The 21,961-nt window shown below is 43.4% G+C and overlaps 1 protein-coding gene across 1 annotated transcript in view; it reads right to left on the reverse strand.

Moving 5' to 3' along the window:
* The window catches only part of HTRA1 (HtrA serine peptidase 1), a 64,199-nt gene extending 43,863 nt beyond the window's left edge, over positions 1-20,336 (reverse strand). Inside the window, exons 1-4 of the mRNA XM_068258411.1 lie at positions 20,150-20,336; positions 19,323-19,799; positions 11,815-11,914; positions 9,496-9,703 (exon numbers count right to left, since the gene is read on the reverse strand). Coding sequence (XP_068114512.1) covers positions 9,496-9,703; positions 11,815-11,914; positions 19,323-19,734 — 720 coding nt within the window. The 5' untranslated portion in view covers positions 19,735-19,799; positions 20,150-20,336. The remainder of the gene's footprint in view (positions 1-9,495; positions 9,704-11,814; positions 11,915-19,322; positions 19,800-20,149) is intronic.
* Positions 20,337-21,961: the final 1,625 nt, after the last annotated feature.

The raw sequence follows: 21,961 nt of genomic DNA on the forward strand, positions 1-21,961 counted from the left end.
CACCATTTTCAGGCGATTTCCCGGCGATCGCGTTTAGTGCTATAGAAGCGCTAATCGCGATCGCGAAAAAATTGGCAAGTGTGAATGCCGATTTTTTTGGGGCCTTAAAGCAGGATTTTCAGCCACAAAATCAAATTCCATTTATCCACTGCTCTGTGTTTATTACGCAACCTGCAACCTGACCCTGCATTGCAAGCATTCCCATTACTCCTAAATGTTTCTTCTGTAATAAAGCTTATCTCAGTCAGCTTGGCTCTATTTGGTACATTGCCAACAAGAGGGAAAATTGTCATCTCCCCTCCCACCTTTCTGCTCCTCACTGATTGCCTTTGGACAGTTCAGTGTGAAGCTGTTGAAATATGACCTAGGCCTGTGCTCACATGTGTTTACAAAGCAAGCTAGATATGACCGTGCAGTTTCTAGGAGTAAGGGAGGAAATTACATCAGGATTGGCTTCAGACAGAAGCAGTAAAAATGGAAAATGCCTGAAAAAGTTTTCTCTTTGTCTATTATATAAAAGTTATTGAAACCAAAACGTGGACAGTACAGTACATATGTTATGTAAGTAGATCAAATATTTATCTACTTATATTTGTGGGTTTTTTTTTATTCCCGGGAGAGTTTGGCTGTCCCTGCTGCCTATATTTTTATATCTGCAGACTTTCAGCACTTATGTGAGCCCAGAGTACAGTCTCAGAACTCAAAGAACTTCCTGGAAATTGGGAATAATTAGGAAAAGGTGCTGTTTTTCCACATGTCCCCATTGCCTGGCAACACAAATCTCCTGAAAAGTCCACATATTGTTTTCATAACCGAGCCTCTGCCCCATCATTTTGCCTGAACATCCCAAGAAGACAAGCACAGGGCTGGGCCAAGGCCTGGACCGGCAGTCAATCTTCTTTCTCTAAATGCTGCCACAGTCCTCAGCCAAAAACAGCTGTATATGACTCATACAGCTATCAAACATGCAAAAAAGGGATATTTACACTAGAAACTAACTGTGTTGTCCTGTCAGAACTGCTAACACCTGGGTGGGAGTAAATGCCAGTCATTACATACATCAAACGCTTTATCATTGGGAAGACGATTTATTGCGGAACCAAAATAAGAACCATTATTTGTCTTGTCAACAGAAAGGCTCCTTGGTGATGTCTCACTCTGAGGCTGGCGCTTATAAATAACAGTGTGAGCCAGACATCACATTCTTGGACTCGTCAAGTTTAGACTGTATTCTGTTTACAAACAAAGGCAATTTGCAATTAGAGGCAGACTACGTTTTCGCATTTTTTTCTGCTAAAAACGTACTGATTGAAAATGAGTTGAAGTGAATCACTCACAGCTGTGTCCTTGCACGTTAAAGTAAATATCCGCAACAGTTAAAGGGATCAGTTACTAATCAGAAGGAATACATGCAAACTTTCCATGCTTTTAAGAGTGATGAGGCTGTCTATGTATGTATATGGAAACAGCAAGTCAGTTTGTTGTAATCCATATGTTTATCTTTTACTCTGACCGTAAGGATGGGAGGGGGTGTCTTTATTTAACGTGTACTCAAACGCATATTAAAAAGAAACAACCAAAAACATGTGAATAGATAATATGGTCAGTAAAGAATTAATAATAACATTTTTGAAAGCTAGTGAAGAAATCCAATATTTTCATGATATTTTCACATGAGATGAACGCACAGCATGCTATCGGAGTCTGTAAGAGGCAAGGTTACATTGTAAGCACTAGCATGGCATCACAACCTTGCAGAGTGCTGATAGCATAGCTTGATTGCAGGAGAAGAAAAACAGAGTGATGACTAAAGGCTCATATACATGTCCAATCGCAATCTAAAGTGTACCTGCCCGCCTCTCCACAACGTGAGTGACCAACCGCACCACAAGTAGTTTACACAACAAGTAGGTACACACATGCCAACCAACTAAAGTACCAACTCACTTAAATACTATGCATGTCCGCATTCAAAAACAACGTTTTTCAAACAACGTGTACACACATTCCAACCTTCAAGATAGTTGGGCAGGTTGATCCACCGGATACATCTGGCAAACCACCTTATCAGTTGGTCGTCTAGTTGTTTGCCATCCGTACACATAACAGACTAAGTTTCGTTTAGATAGACTTAGGGCCTGTTTCCACTACACGCAGATTGGATGCAGAATGGATGCAGAAAAACTGACTCCAATGAAAGCCTATGGACCTGTTTCCACTAAACGCGATTTTTCTGATGCAGATTTTCCCATAGGCATTCATTGGAGTCAGTTTTTCTGCATCCATTCTGTATCAATTCTGCATCCAATCTTTGTGTAGTGGAAATAGGCCCTAAGTTTAGATGATAGTTGGGCGGATTGTTTGAATGAGCCTTTAAGGTGCATACACACATCTAATCTTGATTGGCCAGTTTTACCACTTGAGTATGAGAGCTTACTTATACAGTCTGTTCAAAGCATTCAACATTTGTTGGAAGTGGTCAAAGTGGCCAAATTGGCCAACATCAAGATTGGATGTGTGTAAAAGACTTTAGCCTTCATACCCATGTCAGATGGTTCTATGATGAGACTTTTGCGTGTGTACAGCGGCCCCGATATGTTGGCGAGAGATTCAGCCTGCCGGATCATCTCATCTAAGCAGAGCCTGATGCTATTGTTCCCCAACCTTACTTTTCCTGCTCCTTCGTGCACCATGCTGTCATCCCTCCCCCCTACTCCATAGCACCATAATGGATTCCTAACCTGCAATCTAGCAATCAGTCTGTACAGCACTTAGCCCTGCACCTTCACTCGAGGGATCAAGTCTTAATCCCTGGGAGCGACAGTCCTCATAGGTTGGGTGTGGGAGGGGCTACATTCACGCAGTGTTATTTTTAGCTGGAGAATAGAGCCACAGAACAGCCTATGTTGAAGTTCTCTATTTGTGTTATCTAAATAATATGAATGGCCGGGCAGAATAATTTTATTTTATCCATGCATTTAGCAGTTTGCAAGGTTAAATGTGGAGATCACAGTTAAGTTGGAGGGTGATCGGGTTGGGAGTGGGGTTAAGGGGGAAGACAGTGGACACCGGGTGGGTCACCGGCTACAAAATCACTATTATTTGTGTGCCAGCAAGATAGGAAATTAGGTAACCAGTAGGGGAGTATGTACTTTTTACATTTTCCCTAGATTACCTAGCGTAAGGAGTACGGATTTTATAGGTATGTAAAATCAAAAGGCATACTGGACACCAGCAGCTTTGGATATACACTTGGTATCAGAGACATAAAAAAAAATAATCACTGTGTATACACTCATTGAGCAGAAGTATTGCATTGTGGGAGAATGTACATTTACTGCCTCAACCTCAAACTTTTGTAACACCACCACAACTTGCACCTATTCAAACTTGTGTGTTATTCAATCTGCCTGTCTAGGGTCAGAAAGGGAAACGACTGTATTTCAGCACAGTCCTGTAAGACAATCCACCCCCCATGCCCATATGTGTACAGGCATGTCTGGGCATTCATATTCAAGGAAAAACCTTTCAACAGTTGGATCATATCGGAGTCATAATCACACCCAAAGCAAATATTAAAAACTGATATCATCACTTACTAACTACAGATTAATGCCATGCAATTTGGCTTTCACTAGTTTGTGTACTGAGACTGCCAAATATTCATCTAATAAGCATATAAAGATGTCTCCACTGCCTCTAGACTAACAGACGTAAATGTAAGATCACATGGACCAGTTACTGGATACAGATTGATTGATAAATTGCTAAATAGATAGATCCACACTATTCTGCTGACGTTGTAGGCGCTTGTGAAAACTTGCTGTGACTTGTGAAGTGAAGGTGCTTTCAAAAATAATGGGATGTTGAACTCCACACCCCCAAGGCCGAGGTCTTCACACATTTTTGGCACAGCCTAAAATAATTGATTTGGGGCTGAATCAGGAAATGTGGTTCATCAAGCAGAACACTTTTCTCCACTTCTCAGATCATTCTAAACCTTGGCATGCATATGGCCTTCAAGCCAGAACTGGAGATTGACACCTGTGATAGGTTGCAGTAGTTCAGTTCCTTCAATCTCTTCATGTGAGTCCTGATGGACTCATTGATGTTAAGTTCAGGGCTTTGTGGGGTCCATATCAACTCTTCCAGAAGTACATGTTCTTCTTTTCTTTGGTGATACAGTAGTTCTTTATGAAGTTTCCTATTTGGGGTTACTGTTCTGCTTTAGAATGAATTGGGGCCAATCAGACTCCTCCATGTTGGTACTGCATGACATACAGGTATCCCTCTCATCCATATCAGCTTTGAGGAGTCTATTACTTCTGAGCAAATATTTATCTCCACATGCAGGATAGCAGCCCCATTCTTGCAAGGAAACCCCATCATGCTTCACAGTTACCTGCCAACATTCATCCTTCATCTCCAGGCCTTCAGTGAAGAAGATGCCATGTGTAACAGGCAAATACTTAAAATGTTGACCTTTTTATGCATGCTGGTTCCTCTGTTTTTTTGCACAGGTGACTTGCTTGGACTTGTTTCTTCATATGGATTTTTAGCTACAACACTTCCATTAAGACGACCTCTGACCAAACTTTACAAAGGTGTACTAGCATCCCACTGGTTCCTGCAAGGTCTTAGCTAATGATGCCACTGGCCATTTTCTGAATTAAAGGGGGAAGTCAGCATGATTTGTCTTCTTCTGCACCAAGTTTACTTGGCTGATCGCTGTGCTTTTGACCTCTTATCTATTTCCTTGTGCTTCTGCAGCAGAGCTTGGGCTGCAAGTTGGAAACATCTGTTATCCTTGAAGTATCTGAGACCTTGTTGAAACAGTAAGACCAGGAAAACTTTATTCCTAATATACTTATTTGTCCTCATTGCCTGGCTAAAACATTGCACTCTGTAATTTAATGCATCTTGCCAAAGGAGAGTCCTATCCATCTCCAAAAAAAAACATTATCAAGATAAGGCTGGCAACAACTCTAAGAGCAATTGCTGAACTTGGGTTGCATCTCCAAAGCCTGACAAATCCTCTAATCTTTTAAGTGGCTCTGAAAAAATAAGTGAGCTAGCTTCAAGAAAGCACAACCGACAGCACAATGTTCAAGCTACGACATTTCAGATGCAATTCCACTTTCCTATACACATGGAAGTAAATCTTAACTGTTGAAAAAAACACATTTCTTTTGCCTAACAGCACTTTTTAAACCAGGCACTCTGGTATTTGTTACACAAGGGAAGCCCATTAGTACCTGTACATTTATTCCCACTATGGCCTCAATTAACTAAGGGCAGTTTGATAAAATAATTTTAGGTCGGTAAAATACCGCATTCGGTATTTTACACTTTCTTTCCAAATTCACTAAGATTTCCCACATGCGGTAGAGGTTCAGTAATGTACTGAAATATGCTTCAATTCACTAAGCACTGTTCGGTAGTCTCACCAAGTTTGGAGCAGGTCAGGCAGCAAGCTATCAGTCTTCTCTTACAAGTGCATGAGCCATTCAGTTTTCTGTCCAATGCATCCCTGGTATCCCTTTACATGAGCAACTATACTAACTAAAAAGAGCTCGTCTGTGTATCAGTATACAGATATGCACATCTAAAGGGGTACAGAAAACCTTTTTGAATGTCTCCTCCTACTGCTTTGCCATTCTAAAGTCCCACCCTTCAGGGTATCGGATCAAATGGGGCGAGAAGCAGGGCTGTGTGACTCTACCTATTGGCTGCCTGTCTCCCTATTGACTATCATTAGCACCACAGTAAACGAGCAGACATATTCAGGCAACAATAATTACCTAATACACCTAAATAGGCTAAATAAACAGGAGGAAAGAGGTCATCGACCTCCAACTACACTAATCAACACATAAGAGAACAAAGCTCCCCCTCACTAATCATAAGTAATCTGCTATAAAGCAATCATAAAATTTGGAGTCTGAAACAATGGAATCAAAATGAAACATCTTTATTTATTGCCAACTCAATATCCATCTCATATCTGTCCAAGGGTAGCGCTGTTGCAGCCTTCTTAGGTCCTATTACTTCATTATCGGGTGAGTCTTTATGTCTTTTCTCCTCTGGCTTTGGTTATCACTTGTCAACTTCACACACTTTATTGGCGTTTTTACGTCGCCATCTTTCTCATGCTGCTATTTTTTCAGATCTACCTTCTTGTTAATATGCTCTTTTTTCACATGTTTTCTACCTCATTGCTCTTTGCACATTATGAATGGGTCACAACTTATTGATGTAATTTGATGTTAGGATGATGTGTTTTTTATGATATATAATATATTTAGTTGTTAAAATATCAGCACTGATTGGTGATTATATCCTAAGCACTAGCACTTTATTCAGTGGTTATCCCAGAGGAGGTTGATAAATATTTATTGTATGTTTACATATCTAGTTTAGTTTCCCTGTGGGTCTATATGTGGGGTGGATGTCTCTAGATAACAATATTGATAGAATATATATGGGACACCGCTTTGGTATTTTCCACATGATCCCCAGGCAAACAATTGATTCATTTAGGTTTATTCTGACATTTGACTCTGCATATGATAAAATAACAATATTTAGGGGCCTGTGACCTTGGTTGGCTGCTTGTTTTTAATAAAGATTTTTCATTTTGATTCCATTGTTTCAGACTCCAAATTTTATGATTGCTTTATAGCAGATTACTTATGATTAGTGAGGGGGAGCTTTGTTCTCTTATGTGTTGATTTGTCTCCCTATTGACTGTCTGGCACATCTTTCAACTTTTACCGCATTGAGATTGTGAGTTAAATTTCTTAACATTTCTTGAGGCATTTATCACACAAGTCAGTAATTTAAGCTCATTAGTCTGTAATTTTACTTTTGAGTGAATTGAGGCCTATGTGCTGATCAAGCAGCTAAGGTGTGGGATTCTCTATCAATGATTGATCTTGGAAGTAAGGGTAAACTTTCTAGCGAATGGATGGACTTCATACTATAAAAACAAACATCCCCCCCATCTCACTGACAATCCTTAGTCAGCAGGGATATTTTTTTGCAAAACCACACAGAATGGGGCCTAAGTGAGCTGCTGCAGTTTGCGCATGGAGGAGAGGGCTCCTGCTGCTGCACAAGAAAGTACAATATATAACAATAACACACACCCACATATGCATAGGATCCAAATCACATGCAAGTGTGAGTACAGCCAGAGGTGCCATTGATAGTGAAATGTTGCCACCTCCGCATCAAATTCTATCATCCTATAATAAGTGACTTTTCCAATAAGAGTCTGTGCATGACATAATAAAAAAAAAGCTGACCAATGGCAGATCAAGGAATAACAGCAGCCAGATATTATAAAAGGAATCCATATGGAATCCAGCACGGTGGTGTAGTGGCTAGTGCTCTCGCCTTACAGGGCTGGGTGCCTGTTTCGAATACCAGCCAGGGCACTATCTACGTGGAGTTTGTATGTTCTATTCGTGTCTGTGTCTGTGTGCATTTCCTATGGGCATTCCGATTTTATCCCACATCTCAAAAACATACATGTAAGTTATCCGTTTCCCTTTAAATTGGCACTAGACTACAATACATACACTACACGATACATACATAGACATATGACTATGGTAGACATACACTACAGGATACATACATAGACAAATGACTATGGTAGGTATTAGAATGTGAGCCCCTCTGAGGAACAGTTAAGTGACAAAACAATATACTCTGTACATCGCTGCGGTAGATTTCAGCGCTATAGAAATACTAAATAATAATACAATAATAGGACACTCTAGGTTAAGCCAGTGGTTGGGGGAAAGCTTAGGAATCAGTGTGTTTAAATGCAAAGTATAGTCAAATGACTGCACAGCCATCCAGTTCCAGAGAACTCTATTGTGTGGCAGACTTGTACAGAACGCTGCAGTCTGGCACTCAGCCAGCACACACAGTAATAAACGATGTGTCACTGAAATGCTTAATATGGATGCAGAAACGAGAGAATAAGCCAGAGAGATGTATAGAGCGTTCAGTGTACTACGCCTGGTCACTTATTACTCTCACTCAGAGCGTCCAACCATTGTCGGGGGCGCCCAGGACACAAGTAAATGTTTGGAATGGAGTTGTCAAGCAGAGTGAGGCTCTGTCAGATACCCACTGGCACTGAGCTCAGTGTGCTGAGGAGAATTAGCCTTTGAAGCCCAACATTGTAAAAGCCTGAGCAGTGGAATAATTTGAAATCATGAGGCCTAAAAATAAAATAAAAAAATCAACTGTAATATGAAGATCCCAACTGGCAGCGTCAGTTGCCATATACTTCCTTCCTCCAACCAGCTACAGCTAGTAGACCCGCCTCCAAATGTACCTTTAAACGGTTTAGTCAAATAATAAATAACCCTGACGCATTGTGTCCTGAATCTCTTAGTGTAACAGCCAAGCTTAGACAAGGGTTCCGTTTCCATGGGCTTTGCAGAAGCAACCTTGGCTACACCTCTTAACCCTCTAAACAAGCAGAAATACCAGCCATGTGACCTTCCACCACAAAGTGCATAACTAGGACTGGTGTTTCCATAGGAGCACACTGGGCAATTGCCTCAGGCCAATTCCGTTTTCCCCGACACAGTTTTTGGCAGCTTAGAGACTTAACTCCATTAGTTTGTGCGTTCAAGTCTTTATCCCCTACTGGCATCTTCCCAGTGACCCAGCAGCATGTAATTATGTAATAATATGCACCAGGTCACCGAGAGGTGTCCCTGGGAGGATAAAGAGGGGCACACACGGACTAATGGAGGAGCATGCCGGCTGGGACAGGTAAGTTACTACACTGCTGAAAACTCTGCGAGGGCCCTGGGGACCACAACAAAGTTGGGGGAAACCTGGAGGAGACCTGCAGTCTTTTTGGGAGCCCTAAAGGTGTAATTTGTCAAAGATAAAGAGCACCTAACGCTGCTTATGGGTCAGAGAGGGGTTCAGGGGTTCAGGCCCCCCCCCCCCCCCCCCCAGTTCACTTTGCTTAGGGGCCCCATTGTAAATAGAACCGACTCTGTGCATAACAAACTATCCTAGGATAGCCAAATACAGGGATCTGGACACTAAGGCCTACTGTCCCAGTCCCTCCAAAACTTGCAGATACTTGTGAACAACAGTTACACCATCTCCTGAACCTGACATCAGAAGCCGCTCATTTATTTTCTTCTCTCTCTCATATAAATTAAGATGTAACAGCCAATGGAAATAACTCACTAAGGGATGGTTTACTTTAAAATGTAGAGGCCACCCGTTTCCTGTCTACTCCCCCGAGCAGCACAGGCTGTTTCCACAATGCTGTATCTTGTGCTGAAACTGACCTTAGCAGTGCAGCACGTTACAGCTAGTTCATGCGAGGCCTGGATCAAGAGGTCACATGACATCTGAAAGCGCTTATTCTGTCATTTATAGAAAGTATGCACAGCCTGTTAGACACTCACATTATTCACATATACATAAAATACAGTACATGGAATTTACCTTTGGCTTGATCTTAATTAGTGCGATATCAGCCTTTTCATCCAAATCAATGATTTTGGCGTCATACGTGGAGCCGTCACTCCGCTCTACTTTCAGTCTTTGCTTGTTGGTCACTACATGTGCGTTGGTGAGGATCAACCCGTCTTCTGAGACAATGAAGCCTGAACCGCTAGCGGCCGGCATCTCCCTCTTCCCAAAGAAAGAGAACCTGCAAAGAAAGGGCTCGTAAGGAAGGCAAATTTATTTAGGTTTTGGTTTGCTCTTTTATGTATAATGCCTTTTGGGTAATGTCATTAGTCCAATTTGCAAGCTGATGTGATGAATAAAGGTGCGAATACATCAGATGATGTATGGGCAGATTGACCAAGAGGCAGATCTCTCACTGATCGAATCAGATTATAGAGAGATCTGTCTGCTGCCCATACACCGTAAACGGATTAACAATCGATTTCAGCATGAAATCTCCTGGAAATCGGCCTTGTGATGCTACACCCCTGCCTCACCTGCCCCCCCCCCCCATGTAAAACGTGCCCCACCCCCGGTGTGCAGTGCAATACACTTTACCTGTCTGTGTCCGCCGCTGGCTCTGGTCTCTGTCCGCAATCCGCATCCACGTGGTTGCTGGCGTATACATGTGTACGTGTGTGACGTACTACATGCGCCCATGTTACTCTGGCAACCACGTGGGCAAAGTGCATGTGCATTGCGGATGGAGCCCAGAGCCAGTGGTGGACAGGAAAAGTATAGGGGGGACCCCTATATCCCCTATATCCTATATGTCCCGATATCGTTCAGCAGTACCGCCAAGCACCCGATCAACCACGATGGCCCAACATCTTGCAGCATGTCCAATCAATATTTGGTCGCATCACAGTGGTGAATTATTTAATAAAGTTGGGATGTTGTAATTGTTTAAGGAAGAAATCAAGTTATTAAAGGACACCTGACCTGAGCAAGGCTAGTATAGGTAAGCATAGAGGCATGCTCATGCTGGCTTCACATACCTCTGTGCGTTGTCACAAATCTCTAACTATGGATCAATGCACCTCAAAGATCCTTTTGCAGACAATGAGTGTCATAGAAAATCTACAGGAATTATAGAGCATCTCCAGTTTGGTCTCCAAATCATGTGCATAAATATGTAGAAGGGGCATCCAGAAGGGGCATGTGTCAGAGCCAGACCTGCCGACCACACAGGAGGAGGCTGAACGTGAGTCAGCAAGACTCAGCATGAAGGCAGGATGTTGTTCTAGTGACATGGAGGCTCAGATACTCAGGATAAATGCCCGACACCAGTATGGGCCGTCTGTCTGTGTATACAGTTGCTACACTCTCAGGAGGATTACAGTGTTTTCATAATGTTTTATCTTTTTTGATAGTCCATATACATGATCACATTCTTATCTATTTGCTATACAGATTAGATGGGCCCCACGGGCCCTGTATAGTTTTATATGATTATTTTAGAGATTTATAAGTGATATTCTAACATTACATAGACACGGTATCACAGCACTTTTCTGATGATCTACTACTATACTGACAGTATTTCACAGTAGTCCGTACACTTCACACATTTTTGTAATTTTTTTTTTACTCTATCTTCTCATGGGACAACACTGAAGATATGACGCTTTGTTACAATGTTGTTGTTCTGTGCTGATGCCCCCTGCCTCTAATAATGTAAGTCCCTGGCCCAGAATGAGCATGCTGATCATATGCTATGACTCTGCTCTGACTCCACTGGCTGCATGCTTGTTGCAGGTGTGTAACTCAAAAACAACCAAAGCCTAAAGCTCAGCATGACAGCCAGGCAACTGGCTTTGTTTATATGGGAATAAAGTGAACAGCCTTTATGTTCCCCTCACTTCAGGTTCCTTTAAAATTAAAACCCATTTTCTGTCAGCAAGCAGAAGCTGGGGAAGGGTGGGGTCTCTAAATTATCTTACATAAGGAAAATGGATGGGTCTCATCCTAAGGTGGACAAAGCCAGGAGGAAATATAGCTATATATATTACAGAGCGCATGACTGAACTTTGTATGAGGGCACTTGCCTTAATAAGTCAAGGCCACTTTCCACAGATCAGCATGAAATAAAAACAAGCAGGCTGCACTCTGCAGACATAAATCGTAATGATGCAATTACATATGTACTGTACGTGCCAGCCACGCTCTAAACTCTGTGCATAAATTAATTGACCCAAGCAAGGTTAACTAATTCCATGTGGCTGCAAAAACCCAAACACATCCTGTATAACATTTGTGGTTAGTACGACCCCATTTGAACCAGATTGTATACATCACAGTGCTGAGATTTACATGCGATACAGCTCGATGTGCACCACAGCTGGGGCTATCTTCTCCACCACATCAGCTATGAAGTTGTACTTATAGCGAGGGCTGTCCGGGTCCTTCTGTCCTGTAATATGAAGAGAGGGGGAAACATTATATAGGGATGACTAATAGAGAAGAAAACAGAGTCTTGAAGGAAACCTGAAATGAAAGGTAAAAGTAGGTTACCTTTACGGACTTTTGCTACTACCCTGATTGATCTCTTTTATATATCTGTAACTTATTCTATGAATGACCTTAACATAAATGTGAAGAAGGGGGGAAAAAAGTTGGATCCTACAGAGCCTTCCTTGCACTCTCTCCATCCCATAGTTTCAGCACTGGGCCCAGATGAACAGCTTAGTACAGATGTGCCTTTTTTCAGAAGTATTTGGGAATGTGAGTACTTCTAAAGGTTACAGGGGAATGCAGAAGACTTGTGCCATCTCCAGGGGTCAGCAGTGGAATGAGGGGACCGAGCGAGAATCGTGAAGGCTCTATGGCAGGTATGCAAAACTCAAATACAAACTGAACACTGGGGCCAATTCACAGGCCAACATCAATGTTCAGTGGTCAACTCCCTCCCTTTCTAGTATTTCTAATTAGTTTTCTAATGCCCCTGCCTCACCTATACAGTTCACTGGTGGCTTTTGCCCTTCTTCCCCCCTTATACAGTTCCTTGCTGTCTAGTGGCTTCCTCCCTCCTCTAAACAGGGCTTCACCTCCAATATAGCGTCCCTGGTGGTCTAGAGAAGGCCAAACATAATGCAAAGTGGGGAACCACTTGAGGGCCAAATCTGATGGCTCTGCGGGCTCAATTTATCCCATAGGCCAGAGTTTGACATATATGCTCTAGGGCAAGGGTGAGAGCTACTTTAAAATTCGTCGAGGCCAGGAGATCTACCGACGTTTCAAATGCACCCCCTCCCCCCGGAAAGGTAGTTAGGTATAGGTCCCTTCAGTATAGGTTAGTAAATGTGCCTCAGTATGGGTTAGCTAGCTATAAGTGCCTGTAGTATAGGTTAGCTGGGCATATCAGAATCAGAATCAGAATCAACTTTATTCGCCAAGTGCGGCCGAAGCCGCACCCGGAATTTTTTGTGAACACACGGCAGTTGGCATAAAAAGCATCAAACCAATTGGCATAAAAAGCAACATCAACATGGTACATATATGGCTACATAGACATAACCACAGTTTGACAGACAGTGACAGCAATAACACACATGGTACAGATTCTTAGCTACAGAGACACCCAGACGTCAGTTTAACAGACAGCAGCAGTTCAAAGATCAGGTTGGCAGGACTATCTTATGCAAAGTGGACATACTGTACGGTGACATGTGGTACTGCGTGGCCAGCTTGGAGACAGTTCCTTCTGTGCGCGTATTCCGCAGGGGGGCGGCTGGGAGAGATTAGGGAGATCAGTTGGGAGAGTGCATGATTAAGTAGAATTAAGTAGAGCAACCGCTTGGGGAAAGAAGGTGTTTTTGTGCCTCGTGGTTTTGGTGAGAATGGTCCTATAACGGCGACCTAGAGGGAGGGGGACGAAGAAGCGACTGCCAGGGTGGGAGGGGTCCTGAATGATCCTGTTTGCCCTGGACCTCATTCTAGATGACTGCAGGATGTCCAGGGGCGGCAGGGGTGACCCGATGATCTTCTCAGCAGCACTGATTACCCTTTGGAGTTTATGTTTGTCCCTTGCATTTGCCCCGGAATACCAGACAATGATGGAGGAGCAAAGGATAGACTCGATGGTGGCAGAGTAGAAGCTGATCATTAGCTCTTGCGACATCCCGAACTTCTTCAGCTGCCTGAGAAAGAACAGCCTCTGCTGGGCTTTCTTTTGAATTACGGAGGAGTTCGCCTCCCACTTCAGGTTGTCTGTGATGGTGGTACCGAGGAACCGAGCGCTGTGTACCCTGGAGACCTCTGTACCATTAATGGAGACTGGACTGGGAGACGGAGCGTTCCTTCTGAAGTCCACAATTAGTTCCACGGTTTTTGCTGTGTTTAATACGAGATTGTTTTCCTCACACCACCTGAGGATCCGCTCAATCTCCTTACGATATTCGTGCTATATGTGTCTGTAGTATAGGTTAGCTGGGCATATGTGCCTTTAGTATATGTTAACTGGGCATATGTGCCTTTAGTATAGGTTAGCTGGGCATATGTGCCTTTAACATGGGTTAGCTGGGCATATGTGCCTGTAGTATAGGTTAGCTGGGCATATGTGCCTGTAGTATAGGTTAGCTGGGCATATGTGCTTGTAGTATAGGTTAGCTGGGTATATGTGCCTGTAGTATAGGTTAGCTGGGCATATGTGCCTGTAGTATAGGTTAACTGGGCATATGTGCCTGTAGTATAGGTTAGCTGGGCATATGTGCCTGTAGTATAGGTTAGCTGGGCATATGTGCCTGTAGTATAGGTTAACTGGGCATATGTGCCTGTAGTATAGGTTAGCTGGGCATATGTGCCTGTAGTATAGGTTAGCTGGGCATATGTGCCTGTAGTATAGGTTAGCTGGGCATATGTGCCTGTAGTATTGGTTAGCTGGGCATATGTGCCTGTAGTATAGGTTAGCTGGGCATATGTGCCTGTAGTAATAGGTTAGCTGGGCATATGTGCCTGTAGTATAGGTTAGCTGGGCATATGTGCCTGTAGTATAGGTTAGCTGGGCATATGTGCCTGTAGTAATAGGTTAGCTGGGCATATGTGCCTGTAGTATAGGTTAGCTGGGCATATGTGCCTGTAGTATAGGTTAGCTGGGCATATGTGCCTGTAGTATAGGTTAGCTGGGCATATGTGCCTGTAGTAATAGGTTAGCTGGGCATATGTGCCTGTAGTATAGGTTAGCTGGGCATATGTGCCTGTAGTAATAGGTTAGCTGGGCATATGTGCCTGTAGTATAGGTTAGCTGGGCATATGTGCCTGTAGTAATAGGTTAGCTGGGCATATGTGCCTGTAGTATAGGTTAGCTGGGCATATGTGCCTGTAGTATAGGTTAGCTGGGCATATGTGCCTGTAGTATAGGTTAGCTGGGCATATGTGCCTGTAGTAATAGGTTAGCTGGGCATATGTGCCTGTAGTATAGGTTAGCTGGGCATATGTGCCTGTAGTAATAGGTTAGCTGGGCATATGTGCCTGTAGTATAGGTTAACTGGGCATATGTGCCTGTAGTATAGGTTAGCTGGGCATATGTGCCTGTAGTATAGGCTAGCTGGGCACACGTTATCACTTACCTCCCTCCAGCTCCAGCGGTGGCATCCTGGTCTTCACTCCCAATTCGGTGGCTGAGGGGTGCTGCTGGAGTAGGTTGCGGCGGGCAGCGTGAGTGGAGGCGGAAGTATTGCTTCCAGCGCCGCCCCCAGCCATGACACTGCGTCATGGCTGAGCCGCCCCTGGCCTCTCAGCCGCGCCTCTCTCCTCCCCGCGAGATTGCTGGCCGCAAAAGTCAATGGGACGTGGCCATGAGACCGCGATCTACCAATCAGGTGGTCGCGATCTACCGGTAGATCTCGATTGACCTATTGGGCAGCCCTGCTCTATGGGATCTATAGCCTTCCCAGCCCATAGGTGAGTATTACACTTTTTTTTCCTCTGCTTTACATTTAATGTAGCAGTCAAGTGATCTAACATCACTCCCTTCATCCTTGCTGTGGATATGCAGAAATCAGAATGCAAAAATAATTTTTTAACTGAATGCACACATGGCAGCCGTCATATTCTTCTCATGCAGTTCTTTCTCGAAAGGGACCTGAAATTACTAAAACAACCCTAAGGTGGACACTGGCAGCTTTATCACCTTGGTTGAATCTGCCATTGATCACTGACCTTCACAAGCTTAAAGATGCCCATATAGGCATCAGTTTTCCCATTTGATTTCCTGCAGATTCAATAAATCTGATGAAATCTGATGGGAAATTATGCTCTTAATATGTCAGATCAATACAATTTTCCTTTGATGTTGACCAAATACTGATTAAAAGTATCTATCGAACAGATTGGAAAATTGATCGGGGGCAGGACAGGGGCCGTGGTAGATCAACACCCCGTAGAAATTGCACAGCATTGAACAGTGCAACATTGAGTGATTTTCAAAAGACTGCTGGAATCTATTGAAAATGGATGTATTAGGGGTTGTTGGAATAGACTCGTTTTTGAATTAATTACTTTCAGAGAGAAATTGACTGTTTTGAGGCATTGGGTGGAAATCTTTATTTGTAATGCCAGCTTTCCTGGTATTCCTCCAAACGTGTATCTTTCAGAACTTTCCACTGCATCAGGAAGAACAAAGCTAGAAGCCACTGCAGTTCAATCAACTCTGAACGTTTGGTGCAAAGGGTTAAATGGATTGCTGCTCTCCAATCAGTTACTGAGAGGAGGTGGTTGAGCAAGTTGGAGCAGTGGTCTGGCAAGGGACCGTGTTCTAGGTAAGTGATGGTGGCAGATGAAATACCATGATGCTGACTGCATCATCCAGTCATCATCATGAATTGGTCACTTTTTTTGAATTAATATTTCTACTATAAATGTAATACTGCAGCAGAAGTTTTATTTTGTTTCATGGTGCAGATGCCTACAGTAAGTATAGGACATCTTTTTTATAATCCACTTTCTACACGCTGGGCCACTAGTGTTAGAACTTCAACTTGTGTCACATGACCAGGAAGAGAAGAGGACACAGGGTGGAGGCGACCTGAGACATGAAGTAAACCACAGGACACGGGAGGACATGCACCATCGGGACAAGTAAGAGCTCTACTGCCAGTCGGGGGAGCACACATGGAGGGGGGGGGGGGGGGAACCTGAGCGGGCAAGGCAGGTAGCAGCTCTAAATATTTTCAATCGACACAATCGATAGCTCTCCTGTAACCACCTCTATACACTTAGGGCAGCACCTCCTAGATAGGTCCTTCGACCTTACAGTCCACCTTTCCAATACAGGTCCTCAGCACCAACAAAACCATGATCTAAAGGAGAATACTTTATAAGCATCATGGCTAAAAAAACACACATGAACCAAACGGTAAGGTTGCTACATGGATTTTAAGTCTCTGAGTTACAAAATAGAGTGTGCTGAAAGAGAAAACTGCAAGGTGTTGGACAGCAACACCTGAAGGTACACTATGGATCTTTATCTAGACAGTTGCCAGGAAGGCTGGTTCCAGTGGTCACCTGTTTTTCAGAGCAGCTTCCTATAACTGCAGAAGCTGAGAGGAGGCAGAATATTAAACCAGCTCAGATCTGTTTGTGGTATTTTTAAATACAGCTGCAAAAAAAAAAAAAAAAGAGTAAAACCATATGTATAATGAAGCTTAAGCAGAAGCATATTGTCTCACATATTTCCCGAGAGGCTGGAATACCATTCATTCATAATGAACAGATGCAAGTGTAGCCGAAAGACACCAGTTAACTTTCACTGCTCTGATTATTTATATGAAAAGCAACATTTGATTGGTTGCTATTACACCAAACTTTGCTTTTTTTTAGTAGGAGGGCTTGTTGGTTCCCTTTATCCCCCTATACATTCCTAGTAGTTTGGGTCACCCTAAGCTGCTTGGTTACTCTGTTGTACTGGTCCAAGTCCTATCTCATACAGCCTTATCAATCCCTGCCATGTACTGATGAGGACCAAAAGTCCGAAACAGGCTGTCTACATGTGGGTTTGATATGGCTGTGTAAAACTTAAAGCTATAGGCTTGCTATACACCAGCGGTTCTGGATGCTTGCTTGGCTTAACAAGAGCGAAAAGGGATCATTTGCATATTCAATGGTAGTGTATTGTGGATAACCACAAATGTTCACTTATAACTGAATTATTGCAAATTTCCTTCTGTTTTAAGAAGGCAAATTACACCAAGCTTTGCTTTTTTTAGTAGGAGGGCTTCTTGGTTCCTTTTATCCCCCTATACATTCCTAGTAGTTTGGGTCATCCTGAGCTGCTTGGTTACTCTATTGGTTGCAATTGTAAGTATAACTGTGTCTTCTTAAAACATAAGATATTTACCAAATAAACTCGTGTATAAGCCAAACATTTTGAGCCTGAATATAAAACCTAAATATTGTGTTGGTATTTGAGCAAGCCAGGTCCTAATGTGAGGTTCTCCACATTTCCGCATATCTGATCTGATAGCACATGTTCAAGAGAGTGCCAGTAGTTTATATTTACCTTCTGGGTTCTGTGAACAGTCTTTCCATCTTCAGATTCCTCTCATGAGTTTTACAGTAACAGTCACATGACTGAGGTTACCGCCTTGGAACTCTCACGAGGAGTCAGAAGATGCAGTGCAGATGAATGGTCTACTCTTGAAACTTGGAGAGGAAAATATAAACATTCCAATTTGTGCTATTCACTTTGACATACTTCCAACATGAATAGGGAGCTCAGAGGAGAACATGAGGACTTGTGGGCGAGGGTCAGCGTACTATGTCAGCTATGTCATATTGCTGTATCATGGATGGACATTTTAGAAATTTAATAAGCCTTTTGATAAGTATATATAGTTTAAATTGGACCTTCACATGAGCAAGAAGCAACAACTACAAGGTGTCACATTAGGTCAGTGAGTGGCATATGCAAGTCAGTCCTTTTTTCTCTATGAAAGCCCAGTATACATCCAGAATCACTGAGCCCACCAATTGTTCATCATTTTTACAACACTATATAATGTAACCTGCAGACAGCTGTTTCATGATGTTTTGGACCCAATTAGTAGAGTTTTAGAGGGTATCTGGTTAAGTAATGGGGGAAGCCGTACCACCAAAACCAGGAACCCAAAAGCATCTTAATGAAAGTACAATGTTGCCTTCTTAAAATAGACGGTTGTGTTTGGATGCTATTGGTGTTATTCCCCTTACCGTCCAGATTGCTTTGCTTAACTAAAAACAAAAATCAGTGAGGCAGATTTAAAAAAAAAAGTGAAGCCACTGTAAAAGAAAAAAAGGCAGATACTCACCTATGGAAAGGGCCAGCTCTGGATCCTACAGAGCTTTCTCTCTCCTCTCTTGGTTTCCTTGTTCCAGCATGGCACCCCATTTCAGGAACTCAACCAACTGGTTGAATGCGCCTTCGGGGATCCCTAGAAGACTTTGGAAGCACTCTGGGACTTGAGGGCTTCCGAAGCCTTCTGAGGACTCCTGGAGGTGACAAGCGCTGGAACAAGTACATCGAGAGAGGAGAGGGAAGGCTCTATGAGAGTTGGAGTCTTCCCTCTCCATAGGTGAGTATCTGACTTTTGTTTTTACAGTGACTTCACATTTACTGTAAAGCTACTGAAAGGTATATTGGAACAAAACCAGTTCAAAAAAGGAGCAATGCCTCAGAGGGACCAATCAGAATGCTTGATCTGGGCATCTGTTCCACTTTCTACTCCAATCACGCCCAGAGGAATATTCGCAAAGAAACAAATACTGTAATGGGAACTATGACCAGTAGTTTGAAGATTATACGGTAGACCGCCCCCAGTGCAGGTCCTTGCTGTAGTAGTTCTTACCTAGCTGGCAGTCTCCTCTCTGGATAGGGATGATAGCTGCAGATCCCTGACTCTGCACTGCTTTACTTTCAGCTTGGAGTTTACAAAGGGTGCTATAAGTGTTCCCATCGCTTCCGCATACAGGCTGGGGAGATGGACACTGGCAAGTCCTGGGACTTCCTCCAAGCCCGCTCTTCACACAGCGCAATGAGGAGGCACACATAGGATCGGCTGGTCCTTCTCCACATCTCTCTCCCTCATCAGCAGCACACACTGTACAGCAGCCACACCGCACTGCAGTCTCTCCTGATGGGCAGTTCGTAGGTACTGGAGGGCAGGAGGATGGATCACAGCGTGCTGGACAGCGAGAGCCGGGGGATGGAATCAGAGCAGCAGGAACCCCACAGGACAGCAGTACCACAACCCACAGCATGGTAATACTTGGTCGCGACAGTGGAGGGCGCAATATATGGAGATACCCCTGAAAGGTAATTCAACCTAAAAAAAAATGTAAACATCATATGTCAAAAATATAAAGGCTATGTCTGGAAATATAGACACAACTAAAAAAAACCTAAAAAGTAACATAACTGTCCCATATACTTAGATAATACCACTGCCCACATGCAATTATTAAAATGAATGAAGAACAATAGTACAATTAAAGCCCCAAAGCAGTAAAATTAATGAACAGTAGTACAATAAAAGCACCAAAGCAGCCCTCAAAAAAAGGAAGTCCACTGCAATGCTAAAATACAAAAACAAAAGAAACTACTCAACATGATATGAAATGTACTCCATAAGCACTTACTAACAGCATGAAATCCTGGTTTACAGTACAGCCATACCTGATGCCAGCAGGCAGTATATGCCAGGTCCAGAGGGCTGATCTCAGGAAAAGGGCTGCTGCCAGCACAGTCTGATATCTCCAGCAGTGGTATCTTTTGCTCCTGCCCAGGAGACCAGCTCTCTTCTCTTCTGTCTGCAGGGAGCTGCTCTGCCGGCCTCCCTTCTCACAGCCCAGCTCTGATTCAGCTTCTTTTATCTGGAAAAGTCCCAAAACAGAGCTTTTACTCCACCCCCCCCCCCCCCCCCCCTCCCATGTGAGAAAGCAGGGCAGCCAGCCAGGGCACAGCGCAGAGTGCAGCGGAATCAATGCAGGACATCATAGTGCAGCGCACGCAATGGAGAGAGGACAGGCGTGCTCAGTGTACAACACATACAGTTCAGCAGAATACAGTGTAAAAGTCAGTTCTCCTTTTACTGGGCTGTGCTTTTTTTGTTAACCAAATCTCTTTGTCCCCATTTGATCCTCAATGTGTCCCTCTTTTAGGTCTTATGCGTAGGTTGGCATAAAACATGTACAGTTTAGTTTCTACAACTGTTTATACTTCACATTAAATTACTTAATTGCCTATGTTAAGGAAACATGCATGTTCCTAGTACTCTTGTGTGATTGCTGAAGCAGCTGTGGAGGGAAGAAATTCTGACTTTTGCTTAGGAATTCTTCCTGATCCTTATAACAGAAGATGATGTTCTGGATAGCTTGTTTCTTTGCCTAAATAGTTTTGCAGTAACGGGTGTCCCTCTTTCCCATTTCAAAACGTTAGATGGTATGTCAACTGTACAACTCAATGCTGCTGAGTGCAGAACTTACTATAGTCCAAAGAAAAAAGATACAGAACCATGTGCAATTCAGAATAGTGTAGTGTTCATCAGGGCCGGGCCGAGGTAGAGGTGAGACAGGCTCCAGCCTCAGAGCGCAGTGTAGGAGGGGGCGCACAACTCACTCAGCTATCATTCCCCTATAGTGTTTGAAGCAGGGAGAAATAAGAAAAGGGGATACATGGCAGTGACTGCAAGCAAGATAACAAGAGACTAAGGTGTTAGGGGCCCTAGGGCGCCTCTTAGTCCAATAGCAATCAGTGTGTGACGGCTGGGGTGGGAGGGATGGAGGGGCACACTTTGGTGTCTCAACCTTGGGTGCTGGAGGACCTTGTCCCGGCTCTGGTGTTCATTCAGCTCACAGCACTAAACAGTGTCGGACTGGGAGCTGGAAAAGCTGAGGAAATCCACTCGCTGGCCAAACAGCAGTAATCACGTGTTGCTGCTCACAGTGAAGACTTGCTACAGGTTGCTATTGGGAGTGATAACAGGGTAACTGCTGCTTGGCCAGCAGGTGGATTTCCTCAGTTTTTCCACCTCCCAGTCCGACACTGGCACTAAAGCAGTGTAAAAATGTAGAAAGAGTAAAATAAAACACAACAGATAGAATTCAGCCCAGTGTAGTGTATACATACAGTGGGGAACAGAAAACAGCGCAAGAACAGAGTGGAAGAAAGTTCAACTCAATGGAATAGAGTTCAGAATAGTATGTAAAGCAGAACACCACTCCACTCAGAAGGATGTACAGTACAGAACATACATCTCAGCATGCCTGAGTACAACGCAAAATAATAAGAGTATAGAACAGAGTACAAATTAGAATAGTCATAGAGAACAGAATCAAACCAGTACTGCATTTAGCTCAGAACATAGCAGAGCATAGTACAGAGCAGAGTAAAACTCTACAAAACAGTGCAGAGCAGAACTCATGATGAACTCATCAGAACACTGCAGTGCAGAGCACAGAATACAATTGTATAGAACAGTGCAGAGTA

The sequence above is a fragment of the Hyperolius riggenbachi genome, chromosome 10 (assembly GCF_040937935.1).
Source record: "Hyperolius riggenbachi isolate aHypRig1 chromosome 10, aHypRig1.pri, whole genome shotgun sequence".
NCBI classification, from domain to species: Eukaryota; Metazoa; Chordata; class Amphibia; order Anura; family Hyperoliidae; genus Hyperolius; species Hyperolius riggenbachi.